This window comes from Hippopotamus amphibius, chromosome 16 (genome assembly GCF_030028045.1).
Source record: "Hippopotamus amphibius kiboko isolate mHipAmp2 chromosome 16, mHipAmp2.hap2, whole genome shotgun sequence".
Classification (NCBI taxonomy): Eukaryota; Metazoa; Chordata; class Mammalia; order Artiodactyla; family Hippopotamidae; genus Hippopotamus; species Hippopotamus amphibius.
Genome location: NC_080201.1, coordinates 10,044,827 through 10,072,514, shown reverse-complemented (window position 1 = coordinate 10,072,514; position 27,688 = coordinate 10,044,827). Strand labels below are relative to the sequence as shown.

At 43.5% G+C, this 27,688-nt stretch overlaps 1 protein-coding gene and 1 non-coding gene across 2 annotated transcripts in view; one reads left to right on the top strand and one right to left on the bottom strand.

Moving 5' to 3' along the window:
- VAT1L (vesicle amine transport 1 like) overlaps window positions 1-27,688 on the top strand; it is a 154,466-nt gene that overhangs the window by 17,938 nt on the left and 108,840 nt on the right. The window contains exons 2-3 of the mRNA XM_057712150.1: window positions 7,911-8,040; window positions 12,056-12,271. Of these exons, the coding sequence (XP_057568133.1) occupies window positions 7,911-8,040; window positions 12,056-12,271 (346 nt within the window). The remainder of the gene's footprint in view (window positions 1-7,910; window positions 8,041-12,055; window positions 12,272-27,688) is intronic.
- LOC130839407 (small nucleolar RNA SNORA15) lies at window positions 11,225-11,368 on the bottom strand. Its single transcript, XR_009049813.1, has one exon. It is a non-coding gene; the product is annotated as a small nucleolar RNA SNORA15 (small nucleolar RNA).

Sequence of the window (27,688 nt, the reverse complement as noted above, 5' to 3'; positions counted from 1 at the left end):
AATATTTTAATCAGCAATTTAGACATGAAAGTCAATGGCACGATAACTGTGTTTTCAGAGGATACAAATCCAGGAGGAAGAGCCAATTTTTCCAGGGAAAGAATTAGGATCCAAGAAAGAGCCAGACAAATTGGAATGCTGAACCTAATCTAATAAAACCGCGTTTAACAAGAGTACACATAATTCTCTGGACTAGGATCAAAAAATTCAACTGTCTTAGAGGACAATGAGAGACCTTTTCATTTTCTTATCTATTTAATCATCTATTAATTTTTACCTTGTCTCATTCCAAAGACAACTTGAAATAGCTTAAAAAGAAATGATACAGCAGCGATTCTCTAAGTGTGCTTCCCAGAGCAGCAGTAACAGCACCTGGAAACCTGTTAGAAATGCAAATTCTTGGACCTCGCCCTGGACCTACTGAGTCAGGAATACAGGGATGGGGTCCAGCAATCTGTGTTTTAACAAGTACTCCCGAGAATTCTGATGCACAATCAAGTTTGAGATCCAATATAATAGAGTTTAAGATTTTTTTTAATGGAAACTCCAAAGCATTCAGAAAGTTAAGATGAAGTTGAGTGTTAAGATAACATAGAAAATGAATACCAGAAAGCTCTGCAGTTTGTGGGAAGGGGTGCTAAAAATTTGGCTCAGAGCTTCCTAGCAGCCAATGCAAAGAAAGAAAGAAATATAATCGGTTTCTACACTGTATTGGGCCTGTAAGATCCATACAACCAACCTTTGTGCTGAAATTCGAGGAAAAATTCCCTTGCTTCATAAAGAAGAGAATGTATATTGTAACAAATGCTATGTTCAACAACATCCCTTCAGTAAGTAAAAGAGTAGGTTTCTGAAGCTTGTTTCTTTGGTCATGTATCTCTCAACTGAACCAACGATGGGGCAAGATTAGGGATTTCTATTCAGTACAAAATAAAAATATATGATTGGGCTTTATTGAGCTACATCAGTAGAGAAGCAGACTTCTGAAAGAGGAAGATTTTCATCATATGATTCTTTGTGTAATGGTCTGACTGTTTGGATTCCTGTGGTCAATGCTGAGGGTACTGATGACCTGAGGGAGGAACAAGGTGGCAAGAGATCTAAAAACCTTTCCCATGAGCAACCCCTGCCCTCCTTTCACCTGGAAAACAAAAGGGGACTTTCTCCATATCTACTTGCCTCTTCTTTGCTAAACCCTTCATTGGACCAATTTGCTCTCAAATTGGAAAATTAATAAACCTTAGCTGGGCTGATTCTTCTGTCATCCACTTAGTGGTGTCCTCAAGAAATCATTTATAAGCTTTTGCACAGCAGAGGAAACCATAAACAAGATGAAAAGACAACCTGTGGACTGGGAGAAAATATTTGCAAATGATACAACTGACAAGGGATTGATTTCCAAAGTATACAAACAGCTCATACAGTCCAATATCAAAAATCCAAACAACCCCATCAAAAAATGGGCAGAAAACCTAAATAGACATTTCTCCAAAGAAGACATACAGATGACCAACAGTCACATGAAAAGATGCTTAACATCGCTAATTAGTAATGAAATGCAAATCAAACCCACAATGAGGTATCACCTCACACTGGTCAGAATGGCATCATTAAAAAGTCTACAAACAATAAGTGCTGGAGAGGGTGTAGAGAAAAGGAACCCTCCTACATTGCTGGTGGGAAGGTAAATTGGTGCAGCCACTATGGAGAACAGCGTGGAAGTTCCTCAAAAAGCTAAAAATAGAGTTGCCATGTGATCCTGCAATCCCACTTTTGGACAGACATCTGGAACAGATGAAAACTCTAATTCAAAAAGATACACACACCCAAACGTTCATAGCAGCACTGTTTACAACAGCCAAGACATGGAGCAACCTAAATGTCCATCAACACACGAATGGATGAAGAAGATGTGAGATATATATGTATATATAAATACAAACACACACATATATACATACAGTGGAATACTACTCAGCCATAAAAAAGAATGGAATCATGCCATTTGTAGCAACACGGATGGACCTAGAGATTATCATACTAAGTGAAGTAAGTCAGAAAGAAAAAGACAAATACCATATAATATCACTTATATGTGGAATCTAAAAAAAATGATACAACTGAACTTATTTACAAAACAGAAATAGATTCGCAGACATAGAAAACAAACTTATGGTTACCAAAGGGAAAATGGTGGTGAAGGGATAAATTTAGGAAGTTAAGATTAACAGGTACGGACTACTATATATAAAATAGATAAACAACAAGGACCCATCTATAATAGAAATGAATCTGAAAAAGAATACGTGTGTGTGTGTGTGTGTGTGTGTGTGTGTATAACTGAATCACTTTGCTTTCTACTTGAAACATTGTAACTCAACTATCCTTTAATAAAAAAGAAATAATTTGTCTTCTTTGATATTATTAGCATATCCAAGGGAAATTAACAGATCCCAAACCAGAGCTTTGTGGGAAAGAACACACAGCAGCTAACCATGGTTTATAGGTAACAGAATGACGGCCTAGTGGTCAAAAACTCAAAGTTTGAGCCAGATATAAAGGGCTTGTACTCCAATTTTGGTACCTACGATAGGACCTTGGACAAGGTACTTTATCTTCTTTAGGCTTAACCTTCCTCTTGCACAAAATGGAGATGAAAATGGCCCATACCTTAATACCTAACCTGCAGCATCACCATCAAGCGAACAACATTTGTTGAGTCTAGTAGAACATAAAAATAGCTAGGCATATCTCATGAAGTTTTACAGGGTTGACATCCATCACTTCATAGATAATAGAAAACATAGTATAGAGGCGAAGGCTAGCTTGCCTTCCTTCATCTTCTAGATAGAATCTGAGCATCCCAAGTCCATGTCTTTTACCAAGACCACCAAGCACCTCTTCCTCTCTACCTCAGCTTCGATTGTGATAATATTTTATCACAGACCCCACAGAATAAAGAACCATCAAGCAAACAGAGTTTGAGAGCTGGGGTGGGGTGCCAGGGGTAGGGGAGTGGGCTTCAAAGACCCAGCCAAGGTCCCACTGCTCACTGATGGCAGTGCAGGAAGTGGAACCCATGCACCCTACATCTGTTTCCTTCCACCATTTTTCTGTTAGTCTTCTTGCCCCTGAATCTTGAAATTATTGATTTTAGTAACATTGGATTTACTTGCATTGCAGATTTCATGGTGTCATAAGCAAGGAGCTTGAAGACTGATTCAAGTCTCACAATGGACTAATTGTGTTGACTTTGACAAGTCAGTTCTCTTATCTGAGGCTCAACATTCACATCTGTTTAATGGGAATAATAATGTCTGCGCTTCTTGCCTTTCTCGGATTGTTACAAGGTTTAATGAGATGTGTATAAAAGCACATTATAAACTGTACTATGCTACACAAGTGAAAGAGTTATTTGTTATAGAGACTGTCTCCAAATTTCCTTCGTTCTGTGTTTTGAGTCTTTCAGGGTCCCTAATCTCGTACCTCGGCCTTCATTCCTTCAGGATGCTACGTCTCAGTAATAACCCTTTCAGCCTATTATTTGACTCATAATATAGTGTAGGAGGAAAAAAAAAGCCTTATTTTTATCATTATACTAGTCTTTGAGAAAGATAGGATTACTTAGAAGGCCTTTATATCAGGCACTTTGCAGCACAGTTTCTTTCTGCAAAGCTCTCAAATGTTTAAGAGCCATATAAAAATTAGGTAAGAGAGACATCTGAAAATTACCCTTGATGTGGGCCTGAATCATCAGGCATAGTCATTGCCACCCTCTCAAAACTTCCAGGTGAAAATCAAATTCTCTTAACAAATACTGGACACTATAATTATGATGATGTATGACTTGATATGCCCCTGTGTTTTCCTGTTGTGTTTGACACACACAAGTTTAAGTTCATGGCTTCACCATTCACTGTCTGTGTGGCCTTGGGCAAAGAACCTCTTATCTCTAGACAATGTTACTGGTTTTGTTTGGGAAGAAAAATGAGGTCAGTAATGGCCATCCAGTGGGTGATTTAGGGTTATTGATTATGGTATTTGTTTTAATTTGTATTTTGGTTTCATGAGACAGAGACCACATACATAACCCAACAAAGAGCTCTGTTATAAAGACATGTGTGAAGTATCCAAGGAACTCTTGGATATCTGAGGGCAGGAGGTGTGTGGAACTGGGTTTCACTACATGCAGAGACTGAATCCTTCCATCCTTGATAATTCAGCAGTGAGGTTTGTACCGCTCACCCTGGTGCTGGCTGTTAGGTTGGCTCTGCGACCCTTTTGACATCCTTTCTGGTACTAAGTTGTTCTCTTGATATATGTTTCCCAAGTCATAGTTCTTAAGAGAACATCCAGTTCTGGAACCAGCTCATTTATTTTATAGTGAATGGGCTCCTGCTTAGATTCTGTATGGCCACTCCTCCAACATTGGGTCCACCACTGGTGCAATCAGCTGGCAAAGAGATAAGAAGTTATAAACATGGCCCCTGGGATGTGCCCCTTCAAAGGCAGTGGGTGAAGTTCCCGTAAAGAGGGAATAGGGCATCGTCTGTGAGGGCGCGGGTTCTCGACTTGGCTTGGATTTGGGTCCTGACTTTGACAGTTTCTAAAGATGAGATCTTACACAAGCAACTTAATCTTGTCAAGTCTACGTTTCCTCATCTGAAAAAGTGGGTATGATGGTTCTTACTTCGTAGGAGTATTGTTGAGTCTTAAACAACAAAAGGTAAGTGTTTAGCAGTTTCTGCCATGAATTGAACCTTCAGCAAATGCTGGGTAGGTCCATATCAGGAGGAGGTGTGTGGGCAGGCACCATGAAACAGGGCTGATGCACCACATAAGGGTACTGCATTAATGACTGCTCACCTCTTCTATGTGTTGAGATAAACAACTGACACGTCCCCCGTCCCCTGGGATACACCTCCTTCACATTTCCATCCTGAAGGTGGGTGGCATTCGCCACGATTCCAGCCGAATCACTGCATGCCTCATTGAAAAAATGGGATGCTACAGGCTTGTATGAGGTCAGTCTTAGCCCTTCTCGCTGGAATCAAGTAGCTGGCTCCCCGTTTACAATCACTGGGCCCACTTCATGCTGGATGGAGACTGAAGGCCGCCCTATTGAGCAGTGTCACGAGTGTCTAAAATGAAGCCTTCTCCAGGGGGCTGACATGTTCACACAACTGTCAAGTCACTTCTTCCAGCATTTCTCCATCAGGGTCTTGAGAAATCATAAGTTTTCACACAGAGGATATAACACAGTGAGCTGAAACATGCATGAAATGAGATGGAGTGTTTGATTTGGGATGCAGAAATTCCTTTTATTGCTTTACAGTGATGCTTTATTTATTTGATTGTGTCGAAAAATGGGCTATTTCACAGAAGTGAAGCTTACAGAGAGCTGAAGTTTTCCCATTTCAGCTCTGAAACTCTTTTTAACTCTTGTTTAATGGGAATCTTTCCAAAATGATCTCACACTTCAGCCTTCTTAACAGAAGACGCAGCTATTATTATTGAGTACTTACTATGTACTTGGCATCACACTTCATGGTTAACTCTCATTAATGTTCCCGACAACTCTGTGACGTGGGTGCTACCGTAGCCCCCGTGTCACAGATGAGGAAATTGAGGCTTAGGGAGGGTGAGTGACTGACCCAAGGTTACAAGGGGAGAAGTCACGCAACTGGGATTTGTGCTCGGATCTCCGCAAGGTCTTAGAAACTCGGCCACATTATTGAAGACCATTTTGGTTAATAAATGACCCTAAGAACTGTGAACCATCAAAGCAGGACCTTTGGAAGTCTACACATTTCAGAAATGCGTCCATGACTCAGCCTCCCTTGGCTGCTTTCTGAAAAGAGTTAGTACTCAAACTGGCAGTACATGCTTTTGAATATTCATGAATATTCATGAATAGTCCTTCCTTCAGTGGACATTGCTTGAGTACCTACTGTGTTGCTGTGGACCTGATACATGCCAGGTGTTCTGGAAGCAAAGACATTGAGGCATGCAGCTGCCTTCAAAAAGGGCATGTGTTAGAGACACGTCAGTGTGTATCTTGCATACATGTATGTATGCATGCACGTGCATGTATACGTGTGCAATATGCATCTTGCACAAATGGGGGCAGTGTGTGAACCTTACCTCCTTTGTGGCCAGGAAAACCTGGAGAAAGAGGTGACTCAAACCCATCTTTCAAGGAAGTCATCCTCCTTGCCCTTATCCATCCCTTATGGATGAGACTGATCAGTAGAGACTAGGGCTTGTTGGTAGAGTCAGATGCTTTCTTGGCTCCAGAGAGGCCAAGGAAGAAATGGGTGAGCTGTGTTTAAGAAGCAGTTCAAGTCTTTTGCTTGGAAAAGAAGCTGTGGCCAGAAGCTAATGGGCCTTGGGCCAGACTGAGGACTTTGGTTTCTATAACCCGCGTCTTTCTTAGATGGCAGCTTATGAAAACAGGAAGTACATTAGAACCACAACTGGTGGGGAAAAACACATTGAGTGAGATATGGTTTCTCACTTGATCAGTGCCTGGGTGTTGAATGCAATTCCCAATCGTAGCTCTATTTTTAAAAACCCAACAGTTTAGAGCGTTGGTAACATCATTAGAATCAAGTATGCGGAATGAATTGGGAGATTGGGATACTAAATTGTACGCTCTAAATATATGCAGTTTATTGTATGTTAACTGTATCTCAATAAAAGTTCTAAAAAAAGAGAAACAAAAAACGTCATAATCAAATGTGAAGGACAGGAACTAATTAATGAGCCTCACCTCACCTGTAAAAAAAAAAAAAAAAGAATCAAGTGTGCGGTTTTCCAAGGCAATGACTTTGATACACTTTAACGATAACTTTCTTATTTCAAAAGTAATATTTTTTTAAGATGTATTTATTATTTGTTTAATTTTGACTGTGTTGGGTCTCCGATACTGCATGTGGGCTTTCTCTAGGGGCAGTGAGCGGGGACTACTCTTCAGTGTGGTGCACTGGCTTCTTATTGTGGTGGCTTCTCTTGTTGCAGAGCACAGGTTCTAGGTGCACAGGCTTCATTAGTTGCAGCATGTGGGCTCAGTAGTTGTGGCATACGGGCTTAGTTGCTATGTGGCATGGGGATCTTCCTGGACCAGGGATTGAACCCATGTACCCTGAATTGGCAGGTGGATTCTTAATGGCTGCGCCACCAGGGAAGTTCCAAAAGTAATATGTTTATAGAAAATAACTAACAGCTTCTCTCAGCCAGAGACAACTAAGGGTTTTGAAACAAGCCCTCCAGTCTTCCCATACCTATTGATCTATCCCTTTGACTCTTTTCTTCGAGTCACCCTCCTGCAGCTGGACCCAATGTGGTGTCTCCATGCCTCAAGTCTCCATTATGGGTACCACTTATAACACGGCACTGGTGCACGTCGATGGGATGGCTGAGGTGTGATGGTTGATTTGAGACCTCTTAAGTTAGGTCTTTTTTCTCTCTCTTTTTCATAGATTGGCTGATGGTCATTGTGTCCAGCTGCTTTCCAAGTATCTTCTTATAACCTCTTCCTAGTATATTTTTTACTCTCGATTAAGTGCTAAAATGGCTAATGACCAGGCTGGTCAATACAGACTTTTAAAGTAAGAGGAAGGAGGCGCCTAGCAGGGACAAAGGGACTTTCTTTTGAATTAGAGTGTGAACTCTGCAACTGCCATTTGAAGGGCCGGGAAAGCATTAGCTGCCTAGAGAGATCATTGTTTGGCTTTGTTGGTGACATCTAGCTAAGTAACGTTACTATCAGGCACATTTTGCCAGAAAATTAAAAAAGAAAGGAGAGAGGAATTGCAGGAGGGAGGGGATGGGAAGGAAAGAAAAGTCACGTCAAGGCGATGCTTTCGAATTTCATTGTGAATGTCTCTTTTCATGTTTGCTGTTCACAGTGGTTTAAACTTCATTGACTTGATGGTGCGACAAGGAAATATCGACAACCCTCCCAAGACCCCCCTGGTGCCAGGATTTGAGTGTTCTGGGATTGTTGAAGCTCTGGGGGACAGCGTGAAAGGATTCGAGGTAATGTTTTGATTTCTGACTGAAAGGGTGATATTTATCTGGCATCCACTGAGCTGATAGAAGATTATGCAAAATATGTTTGAAATAATCTATAACGTGTCTTGTTATTGTCTCATTATTTGGGTTTATTAACAATGTTTATAAACGATAGCACTTTCTAGATGTCTCATGCCTTTCTCATGTACCATCTTGTTGCTCCTGGCAACAGTCTGGTGAGGTGGCCAGGGGAAACCTTAGTATCCCCTTTATTCATCTTATATAGTTATTAATAAGATTAATACAGCTATGAATTTGACCTTGGATTGACTAAGTATACATCCCTGCTCTCTCTACCCATGGCTCCTATTTCCCCACAACTTCAGGCTCAAAAGTCAATCACAAAACGCAAGAGTTAGGGAAAAATAGCCTCTGTATTTTATAACTTGGTTCCTTTAAATATCTACTTAGCTGATGCATTTAAGTGATCACTTACAAATCGTTATTTCAGACGATGGGAAAGTGTCATTTTTGGGTGAAGATTTTAAAGCCAAAGGGTAGAGGTAACTGACAGTGAGACAGAATTGTCTGTGGATCGGTGGCCTGGGGAGTAGAGTAAGGGATAAAAATGGTTATTCTATTATTCTGACTACTTCGTACATGTTCAGAATTCCCCATAATAAAATTTTTTAATCACTGAAAAGATGTATGATGGTTCCTACCATTATCATGCAAATCAAATGGGATCTGGTCTATAAAAACCGGAAAACTGGGCAAATCAATTACACACAATTGCAGTAGTTTGGAGCGAGAAAAACCAGTGGAAATCAGGCATAAGAGCTCTCCCTCGACTTAAGTGCTTCCCACGGAGAAGTGGAGGGCCCTCACATTTGAGAATCCACGATAACCAGAAACAGGGGTGAGTTAGTTTTTCAGCCCCACCACAACAGCAAGGTAAAGGTTGCTATTATCCCCTTAGAGATGAAGTTCAGCAGTTCAGTAATTTTCCATAAGATCAGAAAGATAGTAAGTAGTAACTGAACCTGGATGCAAATCACCAAAGCCTTTTTACTCTTCCTACAATCCCACCATCTTCACCCCTGCTCCCCACCTGCAAATGTGGCAATAGTCAATAGAGGAAGAAAAATCCTATAAAAGGCAATGCCAAAATGCCCTTGGAACTGATTTTGAGCCCGCTGCTCAGTTCTCAGTGCCTCAGGGCCTCAGTATACTTTGACAATGTCAATATGCTCCAAATTCATTACGATGAACATCTGGAAATCTCATCCCGCTCATCTGTCTTTTTGTTGGTGGTTTCCAGATAACGTGGCAGAAAAACGTTGAGAGAGAAGCAAATGCGCTTTTTCTTTTCTTTCCTATGACTTTACATTTTCTGTCCCCAGGTAAGCAATATAATCTCACCTGGCGGCACCATCCGTCTCTGAAAGTGTTGCTTATAGAAAGTACAATCTTCTTTTCACTCCTCCACGTGGTCCCAAGGGAAAAGATCGTACTGTTCACTTCGTTAATCCTGAGCATTGGATAAATAACCCATCAGTTTAGACTATAACAGCACATACAGATGTTGCTGGCCTTGGTTTAGAGGGAGGAATGACTGTGCTTGATTATATACATATTTTCCCTTATATATGATCTTTCTTCCGCTAGTTAGCCCTGGCTTTCATATTGCCATATGAATCCATCACCCCTCAGCCCCCTCTAGTACTTTCAGCTGCACAAATAAAAGAAGGCACCTACAGCTCTCCAGTCAGGGTGTGATCTGGGAGAAAACCAATACTAATAGGCCCTCTATAATTTTGACTTAAGAATTTCAATCATGTTGGAGATGGAATTCCATGCAGCAACACACTGAATAGCTCTCTTGGCTTGATCAATTGCAAGGGAGCCTTGAAAAGTTGTTGTCGGAGGTGCAGCAGTAAAGGAGTGATTTGGGCTCAGTCACCCAGGACTAATTTTTTTTTAACAGAATCAAATAATGAAGTGAATCAGATATTAAAAAAAAAAAAGTTTCCCACCTCTGGACTCTGAGACTGGGGTTGATCTGATGACTGATCCCGTTTTTGCCATTTTGATAGTGAAATGAGAGCTGGGGCAGACAGCCCTGCTGGGATAGCTATGACATCACTGTCAAGGTGGTCTGTGATGACATGACCATAACTGTCAAGGTGGTTGAAATATTCTTTTCATAGACTCTTGACACCAGAGGCCATCAGCTACTCTGTGGTGTCATGGATCTTTGGGTTTGCATAATTCTGTGCAAAAAAGACGCCAGTGTTAGACCTTAGCCATCCTCTGGTTCAAGCTGTGGCATCTGAGATGATACTCCTGACATCATCTTTTGGCTTTCAACGCTTCCAGTGATTGGGACACTCACTGGCAATAAAATAGCCTCTCCTATCCATCAGTTTCTTCATTAGACAGCTATTCCTCCACTTCATGAAATTCAGTGGGTGGATATTTAGCTTTTGATCATTAAACTGTGAATTTCATGAGATCAGGAATCAATCTGTTTTTTTTAAGAATTAGCATTGATTGTTCTTTCCTTGTTTTACATACACTTTGCCAAGTGGATTGCATGCATATTTTATCATTTAATCTTCATAAGGACCCATTTCTAATATTATACTCATTTAAGAGCTGAGAAAACTGGGACTTAAAAGAGTTAGACTAATATCCCCAGACTTGGTAGGTTCCCCTGTTGTACATCCTTATATAACTTTGTGTCTTCTTTGTAGCACTTAGGTGTAATGAATTAACTATTTGTATCTGAAGTCAGCCCTATTTAGGTTCACTGTGGCTGAGCTACTCTCTGGCTTCATGCCTTGGGGCATGTGGTTTAAATCTCTCTTGCTTCAGTTTAAGTGTCTGTAAAACCTATGATCATTCATCCGTAACATGGGGCTGTAACAGAACCTATCTCATAGGAAGCTTTTGTTGTTGTTTGTTGAGCAGGAGTGAAAGAGAAATCCTAAACTAGAAAGAAAATATAACAGTAGAATCAATTGTAAACATATATACACTAAAACATACATATATGAAAGCCGTTAATTGACTGAGAAATCACTATGACCACAGCAATTTGAATTTTGCATTTAAAAGTCATAGTATAAGCAACTGACATCAAATAGCAGAATGGTTCAATTGAAGTAGCACTTGACAGCTCATGTAAGCTGTTAGTGATGGTTTACTTTGTATTTCCCTTTAATAATGATATGGTATGAAAAAAACTTAGCATATGATTATAACCGCTTTAAAGGGAAGACTGCTTTTTTTTGGCATGGTGTCTGGATATGTAAACCACTGATAAAAAGAACACAGTATTCAGCCCTGCCTCACCTAATCATGCGGTAAAGCATGTGACAGTCTTAGGACAATGTCTGCTATATAATACATGTGCCATAAAGGTTAGTTGTTATTCCTCACGCCTGATGGCATTCTCCTACTTCACTCTAAGCCTGGTTGCTCTTGCTCAAGCTCCTGCACTTAGATTTACATGGCTCCTCTGATGGACCATGTTTCACATCTGATGCACTTGGTAATCCCGTGCTAACCTTTGATGCAAATACCACAATGCACTACTAGCCTGGCAGGGAATCTACATGGAGTGGGAGAGAACAGACGAGAGTAGATTTGACTCCTAGCCCTGCCCCTTTGACCTTCCCAGGTCCCAAACAGGGAGATTAGATGAGAGGTCGAATCAATAATATGACTTTCCGACACTAACATTCCACAGCATGTGATGTGATGCACGTTGTGTCGATCTATTTATGCTCCAGAAGAGGGGTAGAGTCCCTGGCTTTCATGGCCCCTGGGAAGCTTGCATAGATGGGCTTCAGAGCACCTGCAAATGCCTTGAAAGGCAGGTGAGGTGAGGGTGTGCATATTTGAGGGTTTTAAGTCTCTTTTCTTTTTTTCTGGGAAGGGCTCTATAGTTTTCATCAGATTCTTAAGAGTATTTGAGAAATCTCTCAGGAAAGATTAAGAAACCTCCACTAACCCTGTGCTTCCCGATCCCCAGATCGGGGACCGTGTCATGGCATTTGTCAACTACAATGCCTGGGCAGAGGTGGTCTGCACGCCAGTGGAATTTGTCTACAAGATCCCAGATGACATGAGCTTCTCTGAGGCTGCTGCATTCCCCATGAACTTCGTCACAGCCTACATGATGCTGTTTGAAGTTGCCAACCTCCGAGAAGGGATGTCTGTGCTCGTACACTCAGCTGGTGGCGGCGTGGTAAGTTGGCTGCTTGTGAGTCCTCCTCCCCGAGGTCAGAATGGAGAAAGTGGAGTAACAGCCAGGTGATAATGAGATTCCTGTGTGAGCTGCGTCCATTCGTAGCGATGGTCTCTATGGTTCTGGTGAAGCTCACATGGATGGCGGAGTTCATATAGATGATTGTGCTGGGGGTAGGATGAGCCTCAGAGATGGTTTCCCTGGAGTTTGGAAAGTTCTCCAAGATGGCATGTTAGGACTCAGTGTGTCTCAGAGATGGATTCTGTAGAGCAGCACTCTCATTCTTTGTATCCTAATGAACTGTCATGACAGTCATTGTGAGATGCTTCATAAGTCGTGTACTGCTAATATTATCTGAAACACCAAAATGGTGGATGACTTACTTTTTTAATAAGTTGCCACAGATTCGTGATACTTCCCCTAGGAATGGCATCCTTATTCATTTATGTTCTGATATATTTTCTTGAATGGGAGAGAGGTAGACGGAGATTGGGAATTAGCACATGGGAATTACACTTTAACCGAAGTCTACCCATGAGAGTGGTTGCCTATGTGAACGTCATCTGTAAGGTGTAGTTTTTGAGAAAGGGAAAATAATGGAAATTAAAATTGCTGCTCTGGAGTTCAAGGGCAGCAGAGATTTCTTCCATAATTTGGGTGGGTCTCAGTACCAGTCACTCCATAGGTATTGCACACCTGCCCCTGGCAAGCACTGTATTCCCATCATGGTCTACTGGGGCTGGAAGAGGACTCTCATCTTTGAGAGTAAGCGGTATTACTCATTAACTCAACAATTATGTATTGAATACATACTATGTTTTGGACTCTATGGGGATAGAGATTAAAAAGAGAAGGTCCATATACACCATCCCCTAGGGTGTGAGAGCTTCTTGGTGTTGAGGATTCTGAGTTCTTGAGGAACTCAGAGATGAACTTTTGGGTTGGGTGTATCTTTTTCTTTTTAATTTTATTTATTTATTTATTTATTTGTGCTGCGTTGGGTCTTTGTTGCTGCACGCGGGCTTTCTCTAGTTGCTGTGAGCAGGGGCTACTCTTCACTGCAGTGCACGGGCTTCTCATTGCAGTGGCTTCTCTTGTGGTGGAGCACGGGCTCTAGGCACGCAGCCTTCAGCAGTTGCAGCACGTGGGCTCAGCCATTGTGGCTCCTGGACTCTAGAGCACAGGTTCACTAGTTGTGGTGCACAGGCTTAGTTGCTCCGCAGCATGTGGTATCTTCCCGGACCAGGGATCAAATTTGCATCCCCTGCATTGACAGGTGGATTCTTAACCACTGCGCCACCAGGGAAGTCCCAGGTTGGGTGTATCTTGAAGATGTTTTCACTGGAGGTTCTACTAACATTGAATTTTTTTTTTTTTATCTTGGCTTTCTACAACTACCAAAACCCTACATAGTGTAAAGTACATTTCTAGTTTTCCTTTCCAAGAAGAGAAGCTCATACAGAAAAATGTGAAGGCAAAGACATGAAACTTTAGGAATGCCTTAAGAAGAGTCTCTTCGATCACTTTAGCAAATTTGCCAATGTCTTTTGACCATGAGTAAAGATACAATAAAAGGTAAATATCCCTCAGAAAAGAAATGGATTTTGGTGCCAGTGACGCTATTAACAGCACGCAAGCCATTTAGAATGCTGGCATTTATGAGCTCGGTGTGCTCAGCATACAAAGCGTGAGAGACCTGTTTTCATGTTAGCAGCACATGTGCCAGGCCTGACAATGGGGCTGGACTCAGTTCTGCTGAGAGTCCATGTTCCAGTATTGGCACCGATGTTGTTTTGTTTCACTTTTTGATTTTTTTCTTGTTTTAGTTTCTTCTTGGAACTAAGAGAAATGTATCAGGGACCTGGGACTCACAAAAGAGAGAAAGAGTCTCAGGAAATAACAAAAGTTCTTACCATGCCTTATCCTGGGCTCACAGACTCTACAACAATAAGAACTAAAATGTGAAACAGACAAAGGAACTGGGGAAAAGGGACCATGAGGATAGGGAACTTAAGTTGTTATATACAGTGCAGGCTTTGATGTCTTAAAGCTTTGCTGAAGGCGCTTGCTTCCTAATAGTCGGTTGTGCAAGGAGAGAAGAATGATCAGCCACATGTGCTAGTGCTCATTTGATGGAAATAAACCAGTCGCTAGGGAAAGCATAACTAGTACTGGCATGTTGTTTGTTTTTGGCTGCACTGCACAGTTTGCGGGATCTTAGTTCCCAGACCAGGGATCAAACCTGTGCCCCCTGCAGTGGAAGTGTGGAGTCTTAACCACTGGACCACCAGGGAAGTCCCAGTACTGGGTTTTAAGACCAGGGGATAATTATCTTTCTCTGTGGTTTCTCATGAGAAATGTATGCAGACATGCAATGAACATCTATCAACAAAAACGGTTATAATAAATGCAGCTGCTTCTGTGATGCTTTTTCTTCTGATATGCTCGTAATGTAGTCTAATAGCACCAAAGTAAAGCAAAATTTAGCGAAAGCAAATACCCTGGGGCCAAAAGGATGTGGTCTGGCTTAATCTGTGGACATCTGAAGGGTGTGGTTGGACTGCCCAGCTCTCAGGTAGATGGGGCTCCTTAAATAGCATTTTTCCCAACCAAGATTCAATAGGTGGTAGGTAGCACAGAGTTCAAGGTTACCGTGAGAGGAAAGTCTTCTGGCCAGGTGCATATCCACATATGTGAACACTCAAGCAAGCTGGGGTAGAGTGGACACTGCCTTACAAAAACCAACAAGTTCGAAAGAGAGCCCAGACCCTTTCACCACACCACGGTAGACAGACCAGAGAGTCGCCCCCAGGCAGAGCTAGATTCCACCCAAGAAGACAAGCGGCCACTGCTCTCATGGTGGGGGCAGCGGGGGGTGGGGGGGAGGCTCCCTGGGGAGTGCTTTTTTATGCATCATCTGTGATACCCTGGAAAGGTGTGGCAGTGCTTCCCATCTGGTGCGGTTGCTGTGGTAGCCAGGGTGATTCCCTCCCCCACCCCACCCCACCCCCAGACGTCCATGTCCTAAACCCTTACGTGGCAAAAGGAATTGTGCAGATGTGAGCAAGGAAAGGACCTCAAGATGGAGAGACCATCCTGGATTACCTGGGTGGGTCTGATGTACTCACAAGGGTCCTGAACAATGGTAGAGGGAGGGAGAAGAGGCAGAAAGAGATTCAGAGATGTTACCCTGCAGGCTTTAATGATGGAGGAAGAGACCATAAGCCAAGGGATTGTGGGCAGCCTCCAGATACTGAAAGAGACAAGGAAAGGAACTCTCCCCTGGAGCTTCCAGAAGGAACACAGCCCTGCTAAAACCATGATTTTTAGCCTAGCGAAACCCATTTTGGACTTCTGCCCTCCAGAACTGTAATATAATACATCTGTGTATAATGCAATGCAGATTACATTCTTATTTATCTGATTACAGGATAAAAAAACCCTAATAGAATAAGTTGGTTTTGTTTATTTGTTTTTAGCCATGGGCCTGGTAGTAATTTGTGGCAGCAGCAATAGGAAATGAATATGGCCACTTTCTCTGGGCTGCCTCCCTTCCACTGCGGAGAGCCCACAGAGGCCTGAAGAAAACACAAGCAGCAAGTAGCAGAACTAGGATTCACACTCTCATCTGGCTGATTCTAAAATCTGTTCTCTTTCCACTTGACAACCCACTCATTCATTCCTTCATTTATGCATTCATTCAACAAATATTTGTTCATCTTCTCCTTTAGTGCCAGCTCTAGACATTTCAAAGAGCCGAAAGACTATAGCCTGGGTACATGTTTCCTAATTTGATGGCGACCAGATGACAAAGAAGGTTCAACCTAATTAGGGTAAAGTTTCCTAAACTGAGTTCATATAAAGTATGCAGTTCTAATGGCACCAAGACTTCTGTCTGATTTTTATTAAAGGCTGTGATGGGGAATTTGCAGACAGGAAGTGAGAAATGCCAGCCTGAACTGTCATTTGTAAGGAAATTTGAACATAGTATAGGAAAATAATTTGATCCAGAGCCAGTCACTTTCTCATTGGAACTGCCTAAGTGTCTACACTGCTCTGTCACATCTCTGAAGACGTTGATTTCCTCCTTTCCTATTGCACAGCCAAGTGGTCTGAGAAAATAACACCCCTAGTCAAATCTTTAGAACCTGGTAGAAGATGGGCTTACGGTCTCTTAAAGGGAAAGTAACAAAATATGTAAGCAAGTGGGGCTCACGTCAGGAACTTCCATAAGAGGGTTTTGCTGCCAATCCCATTAACAAGTTCCCGTAACTTTGAGCATCTTGATTGGGGATGTGCTCCATCTCTGGAGAATAACCGTACTGTTCCTGTGTGATTATCTGCATCCATGTCTGACATTTGATGCTTTCAGGCTTTCAGAGCACTTTGACCTTTTTCATCATCTCTTCTGAACAGAGAGAACAGCAGCTAGAGTTGGGCCATGGATCTCAGAAAGGAAAGCAGAACTTAACTTTCAGACAGAGTTAGATGGCTATTACTCAATTATTAAGTTCTATTCATTATGGATGGGGCATATCCCAGTGTCATTCAAATCACTTCCAAGGAGAAACCACAGAAGGGAGGGCCAGAATCTATAGGGGGGACATCATGAGCCCCCCAGCCTTATACCATAGGAGCTCATGTGCTGGGAGTCCTCCCTGAATGGCTGATTAACTGTATGTCATTCTAACAGGAAACTGGGAAAGCATGGGGTGAGCATGGATCCTCAGGGTGGTGGAGGATTAGGACATATTAGAGAATCCTTCCATGTGCAGAATCACTACAGGAGAATATTCTGTTGAAAACAGAATCATTGCTGATCATGAAAGGCACCAACATCTACCCAGCTACTCAAGCCAGCAACCCCCAAATCTTGGATAAATCTTTTTCAATATGCCTCATGTTTGAAATCCTGTGATTCATTACTGCCACATCAGAAATGCAGTAAACATTTGTGAATCAAAAAGTTGCAAGCCATTTTTTTTATGTTCTAGAAAAGCCATTTGCTGAACCAAGGAGGGCCCCATCATTGAGTTAATTTCAAAAAAAAAAAAAAAAAATCATCCCTAGGGATCTTGTAAATTTCAATCTAGTAAGCAATCTTTGGCAGTCTAGCTCATGCCATCCCACATTCTGAATATTCCTCTGAGTTTTCTGTCTGCATCCAGTGTGCATTATTAATTGAACGTGGCCCCCTGTTCATGGCCCTCTCACCCCGCACCCCATCATCCCATGGTCCAGCTATGCTCAGTCTATATCCTTCAACACCCCAACTAGAGGGCACATGCATGAGATCTCAGAGCTGAAAGGAAGCAAAGACACCAAGTTGTGTTGCACACTAGCTGTGTACTAGACTCATTGTAAACATAATTCATCTAGCCCTTGTAACAACCCTCCCATGGGAGAGTACATGGCAGTGAAGAGTTTAGATCATGAGCTCCAGAGCCAGACTCCCTGGGCTTAATCCCAGCTCCATCTTCCCTACCCCTCTAAGACTCTACTTCCTCATTTGTAAAGTGGGGTGACATTAGGGTCAGCCTCAGGTGCCACTTGTGAACTTGGCGCAGTGCTTGCACGCGATAAACGCCCAGTGAAAATGAGCTATTGTAATTTCCCAGATTCAGAGTTTTAGTGTTGTTTCCAAGGCTGCGACATTCATTAGGAGGAAGGATCGAATTTGAACTCAAAATCCGGGGCCAGGAATTGATCCAGTGCCCTTGAGACTACCCCACAGCAGTGGCCTCAGAATCGTCTGCACCTCCCCTCCTCCTTCTGCTCGCCCACCCTGTGCCCTGGATAAGAGGGTCTTCACTATAGCAAGACCTCCTGGTCCCCAGGGGTCTGCAATGCTAGGAAATGGAACCTCTGAAAATTTAAAGAGGACAAAGTGCCTCTGTCATATGCTTCATGAATAATCGAAGAGACGAAGATTACTGCATCTCAGCATCAGCAGGAAGGGCTGTGGCCTGGGGACTCCCGGGAACGGTTAAGACCGTCATTCTGTAACTGCTGATCCCGAGAAACAGGCCCTCGCTCTCCTAAATGTCGAAGATGCTGCAGAGACATGTTGTAGACCAAGTCTCCCCACCCCCACCCCCCGCTTCTGGAAACCTCTGATGCTAGCAGTCAGTGCCTGACTCCTCACAAGTCAGCAATATGCCTTAGGTTAAGAAAAAATATATCTAAAAACATTTCTTTCAAGCTAGGTCTGTGTCTGCAGAAGCTTCATTTGATCTTTATTCTAGTTGCTTTTAACTCCTTTACAGTAAGTCATGATGTTGCAAAGAAACTATTATAAATATTATAAAGGTTAAATTTGGCCTCTGAGACAGGATTCATTCATTCAATATTAGTTGAATGTATATATCAGTTCATGAGGGAATAAGAGCTAAAACAGATGGAGTCCAGTAATTTCCATACACTGTCTGTGAGGTAGATACTATTACATCCCCATTTTAACAGAGGAAACTGAGACACAGAGAGGTTAAGTTACTTGCTTCAGGTCACACAGCTAGCGAGAGGACGAGCTCGCATGTGAACTTGGGTCTCTTTGAATACAGAGCCCATGTTTGTACTGGGAGGCCATGCTCAGAGAAACCCTGCTTCTGCTTAGAATAAAGTGGGAGAGATTCCACTCTATGCATTTTGTTGGTGAGCTTCCTTCCCTAGGAGCTGAGGACAACCTGGGGTTACCCAGGAGAGCTGAGCTATCTCCAGGAGGAGGGAAGCATCTTCTGTTGACATGACCAACCTTTCAAAGAATCAGGCAGATTTAGTGCTGGAGCTGCTCTTGATGTTAACTATCCAGCTGGATATAAGCCCCAGGTTTCCGTGCCCGTGAAAGCTGTATCCTCAGCACAGAGCCCAGTGCCTGCCACGTGGGGTTACTTGATAACTATTTGTAGAGGGCATGGAGGAAGAAGAAAGGGGCCAAAAGCCAGGGTTCAAGTGAGTTAAGAAGACAGTATAGAACTTAAGGGCCCAGATTCCAAAGTCAGAGCTGGTTTTCATCCTAGCTTCTCTGCTTTCAAGGTGAGAGACCTTGAACACGTACTTTAACTTCCTTGGATCTTTTCTTCATCTGTAAAAATGGGCGTAATACCTATCTCAGTTTTCGTATGCTGTTTTTGAAAGAGGATTGTGGAATGGGCTCTGCAAGCTAGCTGGCATACGGGAAACTCAAGTGTCAGCTGCTATTATTGCTATTACGGTTATCACCATGTTATTATTACCACTATCTGGTTAGAAAATATTACTTAGTGCCACTCTGGCACTCATAGCCAGAAGCAAGAGAGCAGCAAACAGGACAGTCAACTGGCGGCTGGTTGTTGGAACTTGGAGCAAGGGGCAGATAAAGCCGATCTTGGCATCTCTTATCTTCCTTGACAGGTGGCTGCACAATGATCTCATGAATTAGTGGGGCTGTCACAGGAGCCCCTTCGCAAACACTGCTTTCCGCCAACACATAAGACATAATTAGACTTTAAGAAAAATTTACCTCCGTTGTTCCAGCCCTTGGACATATGCCAAGAACTCCAAACACACAGACGAGTATTTGCTGAGTTTATATGACCCCAGGGACCCATCCACTTCACCAGCAACACACCCGAAAGGCCACAGTTGCTTTTCAGATGATTATTGCACATATTAGGATGAAAAAATCAGTTCATCTGGGAAAGAGTGAGATGTGTAGCAAGAAGCAGCCTCGTCTCCTTCCTTGCTTTTATCTTTTTTCTCTTTCCTTCCTTCTTCCTTCCCTCCTTTCTCTTTTTCTCTCTCTCCCCCTCCCTTCCCCTCCTCCCTCCCTTCCTTCCTCCCCCCCCTTCTCTCTCTGTCTCTTTCCCTTCCTTCCTTCTCCCCCACCCCCGCTTTCTTTCTTCATCTATCTAGTACAAGCCCTGAGGATAAATAACTGCGTTAGTCTCTGATATTCCACTGTCCTGAAGCCTGCAGTCTTGTGAATGTAATACACATTTACCAGGGACACATGAATCATCAACGGCAATGGTGATAGGTACTCAGGGAGGAGTAATTGGTGCTATGACTATAGAACATGGGACCTAAGCACCTGGTCTAGGGGATCAGAGATGACTGTACTTAGGAACTAAACTTAGAACTGGTATTTAAGGATGAGGAGGAGTTGGGGAGGTGAAAAGAGTGAAGGGAGGAGGGGTAGGAGGTTATGAGAATAGGCAGTAATGTGGAATCTGGGTACATTCAAGAAACTGACCAGAGTATGGCAAGAGAGGAGAAGAAAAGATAAAAAGGGACAGTGAGTGACTGGCAGATAAATAACCACATAGCAGCCATGTTGACAATTTTATCCTTATCCTTATCCTAAAAGCCATGCAGAGTCATAACAGGGTTTTAAGCAGAGATTTAACTCATGGTTGACATTTTTATAAGATGCTGTGTTGCTGAAGGGTGAATAGATTGAAGCAGGTCAGTGTGCAAGCTGGGTGATTGAGGGATGGCTGTGTTTCAGAGTGTCCTTCAACTTCTCTCATGAGAGCAATTAGAGTCCTGGATGCCTGAATACCCAAGATTCAGGCAACTAGGACTCTATTCTTTGGTCTGACAGCATCACACTGTAACCCTGGATAAGCCCTTTCCCATCTTGTGCCTTAGGTTTTTCTGTAAAATGAGATAGACGCAATGCTGCTTCTGTAAAATAAGGTAGACCAGATGTTTCTTCTGTAAAATGAGATAGCTCCAATATTTCTTTGGGAAAATGAGATAGACCCACTTGTTTCTAAGGTCCTGTCCGCCTCCATTGGTGATCCCATGTTTTCTTGTGATGTTGCCAGTCTTTACCTCCTAGATGAAAACCTCCTTACCTATCACTCTCCTCACTAGCACCAACTCCCCTCCCCAATGACCCCCACCACGGTCCCCTGCTTTAAATTTTTGGAGTCAGAGAAATAGTTAACGGTTGTTAAGCTTTCGGTCTTTGGAACAGACTTCCTGCGTTTGAATCCTGATTGCTATGACTTAAGACTTAGCTGTGCTTCAGTGTCCTCATGTATAATATAGTTATACATATCTCGCAGTATCAGGAGGCTTGAATGAATCAATTTGCATCAAACATTTAAACAGTGCCTAAACCTAGTAAGTCTCAAAAAATGTTACCTAATAAAACCGTAGCAGATGCTGCGATGCGCCGTCCAGAAGGCCCTTCAGGACCGAGGTACTCACTTCCCCGAGGTGGCGGGAGCGCTGGCTACTGAACGCTCATGGCTGTATCCCCCTCCCCGGTAACAGCCCTCAGGGAAAGGAAGCTGTCTTGCTCAAGGTTCCTGCCCCTTGCTGGGGCAGGCCCCGTCTAATCACTGTTGAATGCAGGGCTACGGGAGCCCAGTCCCCTTGCCTCCATGGAGACAACTGTGAAGGACTAGCCCGTCTTCGGCGCTCCTCACGGGACTGCTTAGAGCATCTCTTGCAGCTGTGCCACAGCTCAGCTTCTCTCTCTGCCCAGTTCTGCTTCCCTTGCTGCTTTGCAGACGTTGTTCCCGAGAGTACTCCCCAGTAAACCCTCTGTGCAGGTCTCCACTCAGAGTCCTTTCCCGGAGGACCTGGCCTACGACCATTATTGTGACGACCCCTGTGATTACTGTCATCGTATCTGTAGCTCATGCAAACCTGCTTCCCTACCTGGTCCACTGGTCAAACTTCCAATGACGGCTGTCGTTTAGAACTTGCTTCCCAGCCCTGTGCTTAGTTCCAGAAGCTTATCTTCTCCTTTCTGAAAATCCTTCCTGTTGTCTAGAATTCTGCTGTGTCCCCAGAAGAAGCTAATAAGTGCTAATGGGTTGAATAAGTGCATGGACAAGGGAGCTGGTGAATACTTGCTTTTTCCTAAACCACTTGGACTCTGCTTGACATTAATAAACCCAGGATGTACACCAGACAAAACATCAGAATAACTTCACAATATGGCCCTGAGTTGGGTAAACTGGGCCCTGGGCTTTAGTCTCTTATGGTAGGGTTTGCTTTCAGTATCAAGAAGAGAGAAATAAAGCTATTCTGGGCTTGGCTTCACGAAGAGAAGCTCAAATAAAAGATTAAAGGTGTATTTCTCTTTATTTGGGCAGACTATTAAACCCTCAGGACTTAGGTCTCTTCATCTTCATAATGAGGATGAAAGTGTTGATGTGAGTAGTCAGTGAGTTAATTCATGTAGCACTGTGGTTTTTCTTGGGTCCCACCCCAGACCCACTATGGAATCAGAAACTCTGGGACGGAAGTCAACAATCTGTGTTTTAACGAGTCCGCTGGGAGACTCCGATGTCTGGTCAAGTTTGAGAAGCAATGATACAGAGAACTTCCAACAGACCCTGACACTCAGAAGAAGTTCACTAGGAATTAGACATCTTGGTCATTTGTGTGGTAGTGCTTTGTAATGGGTCATGCACATGAAATGTCATGCATTAAGGAAGGTATCAGTATTCATTTCAAACTTCTGTGTTAGTATATGCTAGTTTAGGTTTATCAGGGCACAGAGGCTTAGATTCCTTGAAATCCCAGCTTCAGAAATTTACTGGCTGATCTTAACCAAGGTGCTTCATCTAAGTCTCAATTTCCTCATGTATAAAATTCGCATCATAGCATCACCCTCCCAAAATTGCTGAGTAGGTAACGAGATGGTAGAATCCTTAGCACAATGCCAGCTCCAAGTGAGAGCGCAGTAAACGGTGCCTGTGGTTATGTCCAAATCATGCCCTACCTCAGAGAGAAGAAGTAATGGAATAATTATCCTGTACACATTTTTGTGTTTGCTGATAAAAGCAGATGTGCAACCCAGCTTATTGTGTGAGGAGAAGGGAGGTCCTCATAAAATGGTACCCATCTGTGTCACACTGGAATGAATGGTTATTTTCAAAATCTCACAGCTGTGAACTCTTCCACTTTTGAGCTTTCCTCACGCCCAGCCTCTTGAGCTGCGTGCCCAGCTGGTGCAAGGGCTGACTTCTTGATAGCAGAGGACGTTTGTGGTCCCAGAGTGTCAGGAACACACTTTAGTGTAAAACGACAAGAAAAGCAACCCACAAGGAGTACTTCGACACTAAGGATGCTATTTATCCTCCTTGGTTTCATTGCTTATTTTACGTCCGTAAAATCTGTCTGGCATTCATGTCCTCTTCCTCCGCCTGGAGCAGGCATTCAGTTTTGTGCGCCCGCAGAAAATGAATGGACAGGAGGTTCTGACCAAATACACAGCCACTTAGGAAGGAATTCGTCTACTCATGTGATTAGGTTAGGTTAGGGCTCTGGCCTTGGCAGATGTGGGTTCAAATCCTGGCCCTGCTACTTGCTGATTGTATGAGGTGGGGCACATTTCTTAACTTTTTCAAGTCTCATTTTTCTCATTTGTAAATTGAGAAGACATTTAATGTGTACAAGCAGTCAACACAGCACATGATACCCACTTGGCTGTTTTTCATTGTTCTATTAGAAATGATGTTAGACCATCCAGCATGGATTTAAGGAGACAGATATTCAAATTACATAAGTGTGCTTGTTTTTGCACCCTTTTTTCTCCCACGTCCATCCCCAGGTTAAACTGGGGTTGTGATAGGTTTAGTGTCAAACCTGGAGTGAGCTACTTGGATTTAAAAGTTAACCTTTAACTCAAATTCCTCCTGCATGACAATGACACGTTTCCCCGAGCATTTCTAAATGCTCATATGTAGCTCTGACATCAGTCGGCGGTGCCCCTTTTATTCCCTTCTTGCTGACCCGCTGCACACGACAGACTGTCACCCCCACCAACGGTGGTGATCTTGGGGGCAGTGGAGGGATGCATGGCTGCCCCCTGCTCTCTCTCATAAATGTCTAGGCCACGGTCAGGCTCCATCAGGTGTACAGGGATGCCATGAATGTCAGAGAGCTGACAGAAAGTTCCATCGAGCTGTCAGCCTGTCTCCTGAACACCCTGCTTTTCAGAGCTGGGGCTTCATTGTTCTGACAATGAGACAAAGGCAAGGACTTCCTTGGTGATTGGAAGAGCCTGCAGGCTGCTTCCTTGGGAGGTAACAGTCCTGCGCTCAGCCTCTAGTTGGGATGTGGTGTCAAAATAAGAGTCCCAACTAATGGAAGGACAAGTCTGGACTCCACTCTTTTGGAAAGCCATAGTGGTACCCAAGACTGTCCATCAGGGGATGCTATCAAGGGCTTTCAAATTCAGGCTGGCCAGTCATTTCCAAGGGGAGACTGAAAATTCTTCCTGGGGCTGAATAAACCTGAGGGTCCATTGAAATAGAGCTATATATACGGGTGCCCATTCTGTGCTTGGCCCTGGAGAGGGCCCTGCAGAGACAAAGATGCACAAGGCAGTTCTTGCCTTGGGAGGACTCCTCGCTCTTGGGATGAGACAGATAGGCAACTGCACATGTGAACTAGCACGTGGAGCCTGCATTAGTAGATGCAACGGAAGCATCTGGGAGAAAGAAGGGTTAATGCTTTATGGGGGAGGGATAACATGTCAGCAGAATTCTTACGGACAAATAGGAGTTTTCTAGGTTGCCAGGAAACACAGCACAAAAGCCCAAGGAAAGCTTGGAGCTGCAAGTACTGCGTAGGGAATGACAAGTGAGGAAGGAAGACAGGGCTCCATCCCGAGGGCCCTGATCTGCCTGTGATGTGGGCTTCACAAGACTCTTCCTCTTTCCATAGTCTTGGCACCACTATTTGAATTATATTCAAAACTCTTTGAATAGATAAAACCGATGGATAAATGAGATCTAAGATAACACCTAGTAGCAATTGTTTAAAAGTTTAATTGTAAAATTCCAATTTTTCAAATTTTGTGAATTATATGTGTGTGTGTGTATATGGATTAAAGCATGGGAATGTGTGTTGCTTAATTTTTTAAAAACACGCAGCCAGGTACCTTGCACTCGTTATTTTACGTGTGCTTTACAACTCTGTGTAGTATATACCATTATCATCAACCCATTTTGAGGTTCAGGACATCAAGGCTTGTGGAAGTGAAGCTCATTATCTAAAGCCATGTGGTTGGCAAAGATGGAGACAGAATTCATACTCAGGTGGGTCCTTCTCAAAGCCTGTGTTTTAAACCACTAAGGCAGGTCAGGAAAGGACAGCAGGAAAGGTCTACCCATCTGCTTAGGGTTTCTGCCCACTCGCCTATTTTTGGAACATTGAAGCGACCTTGCTACAAGCTGTCTTTTTCGACGATGATGTATGGGGTCACGTGGGCTCTGAGAAGCCAGGTGGGTGGTGGAAGGGCTGGAGTGAAGCTTGTGTGTGGGGTGCGGGTGGGAGTGGTGGTATGCACCAAGCCAGCTTAGAGGGGTGGGTACCTTCCTCCCCCTTCTCTGGAGCCCTAACAGAAGGTCAATCCCAGTAGGGTTGCCAGATTTAGCAAAATACAGATTTTATCTGGCAACGCTTCCTTTCCGGGGGCCCCTGAGCTCTCCCACGAAAAGCTCTAAAGCTTTCAGGGAACTAATTACACTGGTGAGGCGGAACTCCTGGATTTGAGGTGATTAAGAGATGCATCCAGGCAGGAATGCATTAAGGAGGGCAAATATTTTAAGCCCCAAGAGAAGCGACTGAAAGGAGCCCTGTTCTCTAGAGCCCGTCCCCGTGATGAGAAAGTGGCCACGTGCTCAATGCCAAGACCAGGACTCCCCTTCTAGGGCCAAGCAGAGGCCAGATTTACTGCCCCGCCCCCTCCCTGCAGCCTCAGGACAAGGGAGGAGATAGGAGAGGAGACTTCCTCTGCTAGAAAGTACAGGAGGCGGGTGGGGGGACCCTATTCCTCCACCCAACAGACCTTTATTGAGCACTTACTATGTGCCAGGCAGCATGCTAGGTGTCTAGAATGCAATGGCCAATAAGGGAGATAGGCACATAGCCAAAGATCAAATAAATATATGCACATATAGAGATGGTTTATATATATACAGACATACACATAAATGTATATGCATATATATTACCCGATATATACATGGAAAGGATCGAGATGACATCATAGAGAATAAACAGGGAGGAAGACTCACTGCAGGTTGAATCACAGAAGATGACCTCACTGAGTGGGTGACATTTAAGCAGAGACAAGGTGGCAGTTATGTGAAAAGCAAGAAAGAAGTCCATTGCAGGCTTTAGGAAACAGCGAACACCTGAGGCAGGAATTGCTGATGGTATTCAGTCACTGGAAGATTATTCTTGTCTAATCAGAGGTGCCTCGCCGAGATCTAGCCTGTTACCCACTAGGCTTTGCGGCACACGCTCTGGCTGCCCAGCCATACCACCGCCGCCCCCCCAGCCCCACCCCACCTCCATGCCTGAGCTTAGTGCATGGTCCTAGTTCATTCAGACAGATTCCTGCGGCTCTCTGCCTGAGGTCGTTTTTTCTGGTTTGCAACTTGGCCCTTGCTTGGGGTAGGGTGGAAATGTCTGTGAGTTAATGCCCCCGGAGCATCCTCAACTAGTGGGTGATGGGAGTTGGGGGATAAATATCTGAACTTCCTCCCCTTCGGTGGGAGAACTACCAGATGTGTTCTACATGGTTTCTCAGAAGGTCCCTGCTAGAGATGTGCTCCAGCTGGTCCCTGGGGTAAGCCATTTTATAGGTTTTATAGGTTTTCCTTCTTCTCCTGCCTCCTATAATCCTTCATTTTATTTCCTGGGATCAATTTCCAAATAAGCCATGTGCACATGGTTCATCTTCATTTTAGGGTGTGCTTTGGGGGAAGCCCAAACCCTCTGAACAAGTCATTCATGATCAACGAGAGATGAACTCAAGCATCCCTCCCTATCATCTCTTCATCTCCAGCCATGCCCATCTGTCCATCCTCCCCTCACAACCATGCACTTTTCAACCCCAACAGCCTTTGTTAGCTCCCCTTATCTCTCCGCCTGGCAAATTCCTATCCATCATTTAAATGTCACTTCCCTTTGGAAGCCTTCCTTGCCCTTCCATCTCTACACCCTCAATATTTTGAATATTCCCCAACCATTCAAAATAATTATGTTAAAGAATGATTCACAATTGTATTAAGGATAACACCTTCACCAGACTGCATCCATCCATCCATCCATCCATCACCTACCTCCATATGCCAGGCACTAGCATGCTACAATTGTCCACGGGTCTTGCTGTCTGGATCTTGAGGTCAGAGTGGGTTTTAGGCATCTCTCTGCCTCTGGCACGCAGTGCAGGGTCCAGGTGGACTGGGTGCTTGACAATTGTTTGATCAAATTAAATTGATGAACTTCACCTGTTCCAGGCAGACAGCATCTGTGCAATGATAATGAGGTTCTTAATTACACAGAGAAGGATACATTTATTAAGTATGTGGAATTAATAAACGACTGTGTTATCAAAATGTGAACCACACGTAGATACCGTTTCATTACTGAAACTAGCTTGTAAGCTATTAAGTCAGG